Source organism: Poecilia latipinna, unplaced genomic scaffold (assembly GCF_001443285.1).
Source record: "Poecilia latipinna isolate Pla-1442-1.1 unplaced genomic scaffold, P_latipinna-1.0 Scaffold357, whole genome shotgun sequence".
In the NCBI taxonomy this organism is placed as follows: Eukaryota; Metazoa; Chordata; class Actinopteri; order Cyprinodontiformes; family Poeciliidae; genus Poecilia; species Poecilia latipinna.
In genome coordinates this window covers 271,770-284,295 of record NW_015112973.1, presented here as the reverse complement: position 1 = coordinate 284,295, position 12,526 = coordinate 271,770, and the positions used below count along the sequence as shown (strand labels likewise).

Sequence of the window (12,526 nt, the reverse complement as noted above, 5' to 3'; positions counted from 1 at the left end):
AAAAACCCAAATAAAAAATTTTTGCGGTTTCCGTTTTAAAAAAAAAAAAAGGTGCCCCCCCCCCCCCCCGAAATATGTAAATTCTTCTTGCATAATCATTGCTGATTATTTTCAGATATTTGGTTGATATCAGCATTGATACAGTTGTAGAGTGATAATCTCCGTCAGAGGAGCTTTTTCCTTTCCATGTAAAATTTGTAGCCTGGCTTTTCTGGTCTTTCCACTGCTTGTTTTGTTGACGGTATCACGTTTCGTAGCGTCAGATTTTCACATAAAAAGTTAGAATCAAAGAAAATGGAGCTGCTCTGAATCTCTCCGGCATCATGACTTTGTGTTTCCCTTTGCCGTTCACAGGGCTGATAGCTCCTTCAACTTCATGGCCTTCTTCTTCATCTTTTTCCTTCAGTGTGTCTTGACCGTTATCCAGGCTATAGGCATCTCTGGATGGGGAACATGGTGAGTCTGGACCAAACTTACTGTCAAGACTTTGTATGTTTTGTCCACCAGTTTGTTTGTTTGTTTTTTATCAGAGATAATCTCAAGGATTTTTGCTATCTAGTTGCTTTTTACTTTACATCTACTCTGTTATCAGACATTTTACTTAAAATGAAAGCAAAGATATTTAGATTGAACTTGTTCAGACTCTACTCCATTGTCATTTGTGTTGTATCGTGACAGTACACAGCTGTTCGACAGGTTTGTTGTGCCATTACTGTCCTAATATTTAATGTGTAAACATGGGAGGATAGAGAAGGTGAGCAATTTAACGCCAACTCAACGAGCGACTCTGATGTTTTAGAGAAACCTAAAAAGGTCAGTAAAGCTCCTTAGTCTACAGCAGTGAAGTAGAAAACCTCCTAGGTAGATGTTAGATGTTAGCTTTTGGGATATGATGGCGCTCTGTTGGTCTGAGCTCAATCGTCAAGATGCGCTTCGTCCTTCTGTGGCACAAATTAATGGAGGAAACTGTGAATCAGCTGACAGCTCAGTCGGCCGTGAAGTAATGAAGCAATAAAACAAACCAGAGAGCTTCTTTGCTATGCCCACGTTTAGGTTTAAAGGCACTGGATGCTAATGTGGCTAATGCTAACACAGGTCATCGTGGAGTCGGACTGAAGCTGGCAATTAGAGCAGAAAAAAAGTCCAGAAACCGTGGCAACCTTCTCTTCGTCTGTAGATTATCACTTAAGAAAATTTTATGCAAAATTACCAGAAAGATAAATATTGTACAGGGCTGCTGCTGAACACATCTGCATAGAGCGGATCTTTGTTTACACTGTAAAAAAATATGTATGGTATGCAGTAGATCCATGTTTGTTTTAAAAGATGGTTTGTTTTAGTGTAGAATGACCCTTTATGTGTCCTTCAGTAGTGACTTTTTATTTGCATTATCAAAAAGCTGACAGGCAAATGGAAGCACACAAAGATGAGCACTTATATTTAAATAAAATAAAATAGCTGCCTGGCTGAAGCACACTTCCATAAAGGATATCAACTTGTATGCTAAGTGTTATGTTGTTAACCATTTAGCTAAACTGCAAAGGGATACTTTCAAATTGTATATATATTTTAAACCATGCTTGAATTGTCTTTTAATTATTGGTTTTCCCCAAATTAAAGAAGTTAAAATATTGTCATAGTAATTAATCCTATTTTTTTGCTCTTATCTATAGAGAACCCTTTGCCTCTACGTATTCACTTCTTTTCTTAGCACAGATTTTTAGAATATTTGCAACCTTTTTCGTGGTTCTCCACATATTTGTACCCATGACCTAAAACCATCACTTATTGGTGATACTAATTGTTCTAATGACTCAGTATCGAAAGACTGAAATGCGATGCTGTGTCATTCTGGCACTTTCTCTTTCATCTGTTAATCAGACTCTCCACCACGCAGCGTGATGAAAAATCCGGTGGTTTTGAGATCATAAATATTCAGACCTTGGTTAGATTGATGATAACCAGGTCATGTCGAGGTTCAGCTTGCAAGAGTGACGGAAAAACTTTACTCTGGGAGAAATAAAATTGAAAACACCTACAAATATATATATATTCTTATTTTTAAATCAATGTTTTAGCATCTACTAGATTAATTTAAAATACAAACACATCAATCTGTGTGAAAGAACGACGCACGAATGGCTTTTTAACTGGGTGCTCTTCCGTCAGGTGTTGAACTACATCTTTACCACAAACTAGATGCATTAAGCCGAGGTACAGTTAGCTATTTATGCTAGCAGGCGGCACAGCCTGATAGAAGAAGCACAGTTGAGCTTCTTACTGCATTAAAAGGAATTTATTCTGCTGTAAGATGTTCATCATGTGAATATTTTAAGTAACTTCAGAATATTAGTTTAGCATTCCTTCCCTTCAGCGAGATTTCTCTCTAGAAAAACCACATTAGAGCATCGGCCACAGACCTTTATACTCGCTCTTGTCAGCTGCCTAAGTAATCTCTTAAGCCACCTTTTATTTTTGTATCTCTCCTTAGTAAAGACACACACAGCAGACGACGGCATCAGGTTCTTGTAAAACGTAAAAATGTAATCTCTGAATCGTACGCATTTTTGACTTTAAGGAAAAGTTGAAAATGATGAATTGCTCTGTTGATGATCCAGTCATTTTGCATACTTCTCCAGCTGTGTGTGCTTGAGGGTTTTACTGTTTTATTGATGAAATCTGTGTTCTGATGAAATTTCTCCAGCCTTGTAAAAGAGTGAAGAAGGTGGTTTCTCAGCAAACTTAGCAATTCTTTTTTGCATATCCAGTTTTTTTTTTCCCTGCAACATATCTGCTTCAATTTTTAAAAAAATTTAAATAATTTTTTCCTTTTTTTTTTTTTTTTTTTTTACCTAATAAACATCCAAAACAAAGCATGTTCCCTCTGGCAGTCTACACACAATTAAGAGAACTGCACACATGCTTGTTGTGACTGTACTGTTCACTCGTGGCTTTAATAATGACTCATTTGATTATCGAGTGTGTCACCGCATCTCAGTTCTCACTGCTTAATAATGTTTGTATTAAATCCACTTTGCTGTGTGTGCTCACTGTCTGATACACTAACTCGTACTACTTCCATCTCATCCTCACCGACACAAAGCGGCTGGATTGCCACAGTGATGTTTTTCAGCCAAAATGTGGGCTCCGCTATAGTGATGCTTATCACAACGCTGCTCTTCACTGTGGTGGCCGCACTAATGGCACTGGTCCTCATTAAGGTGAGTGAACAACAAGCTAGAAGCGATTTTTACCCTTCAGCGTAGTTTTTGAGTTTATCGACAGAAGTCAAGAATACGGGCGAATCTCAGTCAATTAGAAAATCATTGAAAAGTTGATGTATTTTTCTAATTTTGAGAAAAAGTGTTTTGCTGCCTTTACATATAGTATTTATTCTGTTTTGGATTTTTTTTTTTTTGGTGGGGGGAGGGAGCCTGGGGGTCCAGATCATCAATCAAATTTGATAAAAATGCAAAAACAGATTTTAAATGATGATTTTTGTTAATTTAGGGAAGTAATATAACTAAACTAACCTGGCCTTCTGGGAAGGGTTAAGGTTTTGGTGTTAGATTAATTTCTCTTGTAACCTAATCTTTTACAAATATTAACTCCATGTTGTGAAGACTGCTTCAAGAAGAGCATCAGCTGTCAGAAGAACACGTAGACTGGTCCAAAAGACCCAAGCACCACCTCAGGGATTAAATTACTTTTTATTTTATAAATCCATTTTAGCTGTCGTCAACAAAATGACCAGAAATAAATCTCCCAATCTCTACAATGCATTAACTTTTCAGTGTCACTCTAATTAATTGAGACGTCCCTGTTCGCCAAAGTCACAACGTTTCCTCCTGTTTTCGTGTCCCAGGTGCACAGGATGTACCGCGGCGGCGGCGGCAGCATGCAGCGCGCTCAGGAGGAGTGGAGCACAGGGCTGTGGAAGAGCGCCCCGGTGAGGGAAGCAGCCTTCGACGCCGTCGCTCAGACGGCTCAGGGCCCGACTTTGCCTCAGTACCCCACCGCGGTGCCCAGTTACCCTGACAACAGCCACTGGTGATGGCTGAGGTTCGCCACTAGGGGGAGACAGATGATCGGTCATTTCCACAGTGCTGACAAAAGCACTTCAAAACAAATCAGCATGTCACTCTCAAAGTATGGATTAGACAGTTATTTGTTTGAAAGTATTTTTTTTTTCTTATTTGAAAGTTTTTTTCATCAACCTGAAACTGTTTGGGAGGTTGCCTTCAAAGTGTGCCATTCTGTTTCTACTTTGTTTACAAAAGGTTAATAAGAAAAAAACAACAAAAACAAATATAGTCTTAGACTTAAATTAAAGATTTGCTTTTGAAGGTTTAATGGATTGCAGACATGCAGAAACAAAATGAGTGATCACTTTAAAGCAAAGTGAAGAAAGTGTGCCTTATGGATCTGTGTAATGTTAGGATTTTTACAAAGTTGCATGCTACATAACGTAGCAAGGGTGATTGGGGTTTTTTTTGTTTTTTTTTGTTTTTTTCATAATTTTATAAGTTTGGTTTGTTAGCGATGCTTCCATGCTTGCCTTACTGTTGCAGATTTTGCATGTTTAAAGTCTTCCGCTTGACTTGCGCCCGCCTTAACAAAAGCTGCAATTTGTTTTTTGTTGAACTAATCTTATGCTTCAGTGAAGCAGGTTTTCTGTTTGATTTCTTACTGAGCACTGATATGCCAAAACACTTAACTCCTCCTCTTTCACACCCTAAGCAGCCAGAACAGCTGAGTTTTGTTTGCTTTCAGTGGATGAAAGCATCTTTATCTCCTGCTGCCATCGTTGTCGTTTCTTTCACTTTCCACCAGATACAGATTTTGTGTTTAATCACAACAGGCTTGCATGTGGCCACTAAAACATTCATCTGAAATGAGCTCGTATCTTGCTTCCAATATCCAGACTGATTGAAACCTGCATGGATCAATGGATTAACTGCAGGCTAATTCTGAGTTGGTCTCGACTTTTGTCCTTCCAACATGCTTTTTATGTATGGAATTAAAATCTAATCTTGCGCCTGTCAAAGCCTGCCTGAAGTCCACATCTCAACTAAGAGGAAAAAGATGGTGCCTCCATTGTAGATTTTGACATTTTATTTACTTTTTCTTGTCATTAAAGTGTCCTTCGAGGACAACTGCCAAGTGTAACATCTTAAATCTTCTGTATTAGGTTTCAGAAAATAAAGCGTACGTGTGAAAGTATTCTATACATGTCGCAACATTTCAATAAATTACTTTATTCACACAGCGTTTCTGGTTTATTCCACCACATTGGACTGTTTAACTGCAGTTCGTATCACAGTTTGCTTCTTCCATGAAGCATTGCCACAGCAGAAGAATGCACCACTTTTGTGCTTTGTCACAATGTGTTATGTCATATTTTGTTTTCTGCACTTTGTTAAATCTGAAAGCCAAATGTCGGAGTATTTTGTTGGGACTCAAATCAAAGCATTATTTTGAAGCAGAAGAAATTTGACACTTGGTTTTCTGGTCTATCAGAGTCAGTGATAGACCAGAGTTACTGAGGAATAGGCATTAATTAATTAGTGCATGTTTATCTTTTGAATGGGTCTAGTCAAAGTCCAAATGTATATCCACTACAAAATTTATAAACTGTTGCCCATGTATGATTTCCACTCACTCTCAATTAGTTTTTGAGCTATTTTGCAAAGAAGAGTGAGGAAATATTTATAGATATGTAAGGCTGGCAGTGACTTAATCCCCAAAAGATTGCAGCTGTAGCCGCAACACAATGTTAACTCAAGGCAGATTTAATTCTTTTTTTCAAAATCATGCCTAATTTTCTGCTTTGTGATTATGTACTACTTTGTGTTGGTGTGTCATAAGTACTAAAGATACTATGAAGTTTGAATTTGTAACATGAGAAAATAATTTTACAGTTTGCCAAACTTTCCCATTCTTGCATTTTTAACTTTAAAAAGATCTGGCGTCTGGATGACACCAACTGCTTTAGTGACATCTGGGATTCATGAGCTGCAAACATTGCTGATAAATCAGTATGAGCCAGACTTTCTAAGCCTTGTGGCACCAGCTGCAATTGGCTGAGGGAGTATTGAAATAACGCATGTATTCAACAACAGCAGCAGCAATTTTTTATTTTAATTTTTTTTATCGCCCAGAAGCAATTTTGATCCCTAATTATGTACATGATAACTTCTTTATACCACACTGGTAAATATTTAATGGGAATCTCGACGCATCGCTTTTATATCAACACTTGTATGAGATGAAACGGGATTCAAGTGTAGGTGTGTGGAAAAAAAAAAAAAGATTTTTGTCACTCATCTCACTGTTCTCACCTGAGAACAGTGAGATTTAAGTTCTTCTGTTCTCAAGTCTTCCTAAATCACCATCTCCCCAATAAGAGAAATCTCAAAGGACTCAACTGTGTAAGAAAAAAGGAAATCACAAAAAAAATTTGTATTACCGTATTCATTTTTACAAGGCAATGTTTCCAGGTCAAACCCCCCCATTTTCCCATATTTTTATTTTTTTACTGATATGCCACCAAAAATTTACACCCACACCTGTACATTCCTGCAACAGCTTTGTCTTTTTCAGTTTAACACAAATGTACAATTTGAAGTAAAGCTGTGCGAACCCCACCGAAAGGAATAAAAGAACCGCCTTCCTACTGGAGCTTTAGGATGTAATTATCGAAACAAAATGGTGATATTTGTTAAGAAGTAGTTAATTACATGTGGCTTTTATTTTTTATTTTTTTTACTGAATGAGTGGTGAAAAAGTAGAGGCAGGAAGATTAATTCAACCAAAGAGCAATGAAAAAAATTACCCCTGTTGATTTCATACAGCAGGATCCATGAAATGAATTAAGCTTGAAGTTCGGTCACCAAGATGCTACATGTTCATTTCAAAGATTAGAGGGTAAAAATAGAAAATGGGAATTTCCTCCAATAAATAGTCAAAAAAAAAAAAAAGCTTGACTGTACATAAATATTACACAGATCGTATTCACAGATTGGGATTATACAAAAATATGACTGTAAAAAACATTTCTGGAGCAGATATTTAACAAGTTACATGTCTTTTTAGTGAATATCCACTGCCTGAACAGACATTGGAAATCACCCAGGAAAGAACCAGGAACCCATTCACCATCTAAAGGCGTATCTCAACAAACTGGAAGATCTGTGGAAAGTTCATCTATTTCAGTAGTTCGGTTCAGAAAGGGGAAACTATATATATATATATATATATATATATGTGTATTTTGTAATCTAGGGATAATAAAACATTTATAATAATAATCAATAAAAAAAAAACATTTTAAGATCATGCTATGGCCTCTACAGTCATGGGAAATGCCGCTGATTTGACATTTGTTCAGGAGTCAGTCATTGATTGAAGGTAAGCCACTAAAGTTCAGAGAACTGTTTAAGCATATTAATGGAAAATTGAGTGGAAGGAAAAAGTGTGGTAGGAAAAGCATCAGGGATCATCACAGCCCGGGGACAATTGTGAAGCAAAGCCATTATATTGTATTTATATTATAATTATATATTTATTATAGTTCTTGTCTCATGCCCAATGATCACTGGAGACAGGCCTCAGTAGCCCAACCATCAGACAATTGATGGATAATAAATAATAAAAACTTTATTTGTATTATATTATCAAAGTCAACTAAAACAAACACTTCTCTGTGTGCTATGAATCGACACAGCACATGACTTTGAACTGAATTACTGAAATAAGCTTTTTGCTTGAATTTCAGTTTATTGAGACGTACCTGAACAACACATTGCAAGTACATCATTATTGCACCGATGCAGAACGAGGACTGAAGCCTCAGCAGAGTCAAATCTCTGACTCGTCACGGATGTACCCCAGACCGTTCAGACTTGAAATGCTGGCCAGAGGTGGGAAGTGGTACTCCCCGTTCTTTTTGAAGTCCACAGTGGTGTGATTATTGTTGGCGGTGCACGGTCCGGCCTCCGCCCCCAGGAGCTTAATCGCAGAGTTTCTGTTCTGAATGTGCGTGTAGTCCGACGACGGCTGCTGCTGCTGCTTCCCCTCGCTACCCTTGGATCTCTGCGCCAACCCGGAGCACTTCCAGTGCCCTCGTTTCCAGAACCACAGTACGACGGCGATGAGAGCGAGGCACAGCAGCGACAGCAGAGCCACGGCCGCCTCCAGGCGGCTCATTCTCCCAGAGTCGCTTTGATTCTCAGGCGTCAGCGGGTCCTCGCTGCCCAGGTCCGGCTGTGACCCAGTTGCAGCCGTTTTCGGCGTTTGAATGAAGTGTTTTGTGGCTGCTATGCCGGGAGCGGGGCTGACTGGCTCAGAGGAGATTTGTAAATGATAAACGGCCACAGTCCTGTTGTACGTCCTGCTGTTGATCTGCTCCACCGAGTCACAGAAGTACAAGCCTGCGTCCGACGCGGTCGTGTTCAGGATGAGGAGGCCGTCGCTGTAGATGTAGTATTTGTGCGTAGATAAAACCTGGAGGTCAGCGAACCTCCAGTGGACCTCCGCCAGGTTGGAGTGACGCTGGCAAGGCAGCTGGATATTGTTCCCTGGAATTAGAGCAACGTCCACAGCTGGCACTGGATCTGTAAACGTCATCGCACACAAAAGCAAAGAGGTTAGCCCAACCTCACACTCATAAAATTGGCAGGAGTCATGACGGACGCACCTGCTGGAGGACACTGTGACACGCTCCCCTCCTTCAGACTCTGGACTGCAGCTTCGGGGGACGCAGACAGAGAGGAGACGGAGGAGCAGCGCTCAGCGGACGAGTCCCAGGCACAGTAAGGGTCCCTGGACAGGATGCAGTCCTCACAAGACTGGTACCGACTGCAGTTACTGACCGGCATCTGGACGACACCAGATTCAGAACCGGCGTAGAGTTGACCCTTTGGAAACAGAAATATTATATTAAATATTTAGCCACTTATGTTTTGTCCTCATCATTTAGGCCATGATGACAAATGTTGCTGGACGCTAAATTGTCCCAGATATTATTGCGACGATCAATAATGTTGTTTTGAGATCGTTTTCAGGTAATGTATTGACAATGGAATAATAATGCAAGACTAATAAACTTTAATTTTACAAAGAACACTCAACCCTGGAACTGGAAGATATTTTAAATTGTCAAAATAAAACAACAACAACCAAAACAAAACCATAAATATAACACAAACAAAAACCACACACAAACAAAACCATAAATAAAATGGACTATAAAGCTTCTGCAAGCAAAATGACCCTTCTAAAAATATTAAATGATCAGAATAGAAATTGTTACGCTCATTTTAGTTCATCATGTGATTAATTGACTAATTGCTTATTGCGACGGGTTTACATGCTACCGTTGTTACCTTGCTTGATGAGAGGCGTACGACCTTGACGGCCTCGGGGTTTTCGTACACCTGAATCTGCTCGATGATGAACATCTCTCCGTCAAAGTTGACGGCCTTCTGAATGTAGCCGTTTTCTGTCAAGGAGACAAAACAGGAGCCTTTAATATACTTTACTAGGATTTTACATCAACACAGAGCAGGGCATATTTGTAAAGTGGATATTAAAATATACGTATTTTGCCACAGTTTCAACTGGACTGGACTTTGACAGGGCCATTCTGAAACGTGAATACGTGTTGATCAAAACTCCTTCATTTTGTCTCTGGCTGCATGTTTAGGGTCGTTGTTGTCCCGCTCTAACGTTTTCCAGAATGGCCCAATACGTCACTTCATCAATCTTTCTATTAACTCTGTTTTGCAGCAAACAAGTCAGTTTATCTTTTCACCAGAGAACAGGATGTTTGTAGTGTTTCCTGCATGAAATCTTATACATTTGAAAAAGACCTTATTGCTCTCTTTCAACAACAGCTTTATTCTTGCTATTCTTCCATAATTATCAGATTTATCAACACTTTCCATCACCAAAGTTGTGAACCTCTGCAGCTCCTCCAGAGTTACCGCATTATGCTTTTCAAATCTGTGGGTTTTTTTTTTTTTTTTTTTTTGATGAACCACTCTACGCTGGTACAGAACATAAATACTTCCATGTTCATGGCTGTAAAAAAAAGACAAGATATTAACGAAGGCTGAATTATTTTACCAGTTCCGATAAACATGACGTTGTAAATGTCTCCGTCCAGAGCCAGCACGCTGTCCACCACGATTCGGGTCAGTAAGGGTCCCCTCTTGAGCAGCAGCGGGCCCCCAGTCAGCGGACGAACAGCCTCGTCCATCAGGGGCCGGTCTCTGATGAACTGGAGGGTTTTATCCGGTAAATCCAGGGAGCCATTTATCCCCTTTTTACGATCCATATTGTTGATGCACTGAAAATGGCAGCAAATTAAAAACAGTTTTATTTTTATTTTTCCCCCACCCCCAAACTTGATTTGTGTGAGTTTATCATCACGAGTTCAGGCAGCAGAAAGCTCCGTCGACCTACCGCTCCCGGTCTGGGCTCCGGCACCTCCCCCGTGTACATCACCCATTTCACATGGGACGTCTCCACGGCAACAGATGTCTTAAACTTTCCCTCGTTGAAAATTTCTCGAATCGACGCGACGCTGAATGCACACACCGCAGAGATCTGAGACAAGCTCCTGAAACACACAGCGGAGAATTATGCCAAGCAAACATAAACAAATTAACGGCAACAGAAGGGTTTTCTTTTGTCTCCCGTTCCCCCGACACAGGCTCCATAATTTATAGATTTTTATTCAGCTTCATGCTTTTGATTCTTCTTCCAGTCTGACAGATCAGCAGCCTCCTTAACTAAATTCAACACCCACACGCAGCCATAAAAACCGCGTGGCTCCGACAGTAAACACTCACGACTGAGGTGTGAAGACGGCGTAGAAGACGCTCTTCCTCCAGTCTTTGTGCCGTAGCAGGAACACGTCCTGGACAATGGGGGGCAAGCTGGGTTCAGGGAAGGAACAATCCAGACTGGCTTTCAGGAACGTGGTCCATTTCCTCTGCAGCGTCCGCATGCCGCCCATATCTCCCTAAATGAAGACAACAACAAGCCGCCATGTTTAACCCCAACCCTGGCTCGGACGTCGCCTCCAGCGCTCTTGTGCAACGCTGCGTTGCCGTGATACCTTGCAGACGCGCGCCACTCTGGACACCGCGACTTTTCTGTAGAAGTCGTACTCCATGGCGTTCTCGCTGAAGAACATGTACACCTTGTCGTCGTCCCCGTCGGCACTGTCGACGCTCTCCTCCAAGAAGTCCATGTAGACAAAGTTTGGCTCTAAAATCAAATGGTCACAAATAAAAACCCGACAGCGTGAATAAAAACACCTAAATGCATATTTTTAAAGATGTTTTATTGGGTTATTTAGCGACTTGATAACTCACCACTGAGCCAGGAGCGCTTAAACTCGGTGCGAAGAGGCAAATTTGAGTTGCGCAGAATCACAGGCTCAGAGCCCAGAAAGTTGATGGATGTAGCAGAGTACAGCTCAGTTCCTGTTGGACAGGAACAATAGAGGAGTAAGCATTCCTGGAAATCCTTCGTCCTCATCAAAAATAAAACAATAAAGCATTAATATACCCTCTAATGAACTGGGCGAACTTTGCAAGCTGACATGTTATTAGCATGGACTGTATGCAGACTGAGGAGGCTCCACCAAGCGCTAAGCGTACCAACTGCACGGAGCATGAATGCTGTGCGAAACGTTTCACATCTGTGTGGACACTCACCGACCATGAGGGAGGAGTATCTCTGAAAGGGATCAAAAGGACACTTCCCTCTTCCCTCCTCCTGCTTTCCCTTCAGGGTCAGCTGGTCGTTTGCAAACGTCTGTCGGAAACAAAGAGACGAAGGGCAGGACAGAAACAGGACAAAGATGGAAAACGTTTTATTCAGACACAACACGGCAGTGGAGAAGGGTAGTTAAAACAAGAGCTCACTGGTTGCATAACAGAGTAAGCTAAATACATTTAGCCACAATTATTGGCATCCCTGGTAAGGACTAAATAAAAATAAAAAAAAACTCTCAAAATAAATCCATCTTATCTGTTGTTGCAGCAGGATAATCTCACTCTGAAGAAGAAGGAAAAACCATTTAATTTGAGTACATTTATTCAGTGGGGAAATTTAATCTGAAGAAATAATTGTCTTATACTAACTCAGCAGTGGCACAATTATTGGGAACCTGTAGAAATCCCTTTGAAATAAAATGTAATTGCATTTTTTTTTTCCATTTATACTTTACTTTCTTAAGTTAATCAGAGTTTCTTTGAACTTCTATTTAGCAATTCATTACCGCCCGTCTCCCTGGGGCGTAAATGTGACATGACTCAAAAGGTCTACTGCTACTTTCATATTTATTTTGTCACCACGAGAGTTCTCCAGAGATGAGCTTTGGAGCCTTCTCCAAAGCTCATCCCTGGAGAACTGCGCCACGCTTAAGATGGACGCCAAGTGAAAAAGCCTCTTCTGTCCTAATGCTGCCATCACAAATGTACTTAACTGTGGAGGAGTTTGGACTTTTACC

At 40.4% G+C, this 12,526-nt stretch overlaps 2 protein-coding genes across 2 annotated transcripts in view; one reads left to right on the top strand and one right to left on the bottom strand.

The window, feature by feature from the left end:
* The window catches only part of scamp4 (secretory carrier membrane protein 4), a 10,860-nt gene extending 5,594 nt beyond the window's left edge, over positions 1 to 5,266 (top strand). Inside the window, exons 5-7 of the mRNA XM_015036102.1 lie at positions 355 to 456; positions 3,104 to 3,221; positions 3,866 to 5,266. Coding sequence (XP_014891588.1) covers positions 355 to 456; positions 3,104 to 3,221; positions 3,866 to 4,054 — 409 coding nt within the window. The 3' untranslated portion in view covers positions 4,055 to 5,266. The remainder of the gene's footprint in view (positions 1 to 354; positions 457 to 3,103; positions 3,222 to 3,865) is intronic.
* The window catches only part of LOC106949677 (semaphorin-4E), a 23,668-nt gene continuing 15,784 nt past the window's right edge, over positions 4,643 to 12,526 (bottom strand). Inside the window, exons 6-14 of the mRNA XM_015036101.1 lie at positions 11,730 to 11,829; positions 11,385 to 11,495; positions 11,126 to 11,277; positions 10,857 to 11,029; positions 10,468 to 10,624; positions 10,129 to 10,351; positions 9,387 to 9,502; positions 8,699 to 8,918; positions 4,643 to 8,615 (exon numbers count right to left, since the gene is read on the bottom strand). Of these exons, the coding sequence (XP_014891587.1) occupies positions 7,861 to 8,615; positions 8,699 to 8,918; positions 9,387 to 9,502; positions 10,129 to 10,351; positions 10,468 to 10,624; positions 10,857 to 11,029; positions 11,126 to 11,277; positions 11,385 to 11,495; positions 11,730 to 11,829 (2,007 nt within the window). The 3' untranslated portion in view covers positions 4,643 to 7,860. The remainder of the gene's footprint in view (positions 8,616 to 8,698; positions 8,919 to 9,386; positions 9,503 to 10,128; positions 10,352 to 10,467; positions 10,625 to 10,856; positions 11,030 to 11,125; positions 11,278 to 11,384; positions 11,496 to 11,729; positions 11,830 to 12,526) is intronic.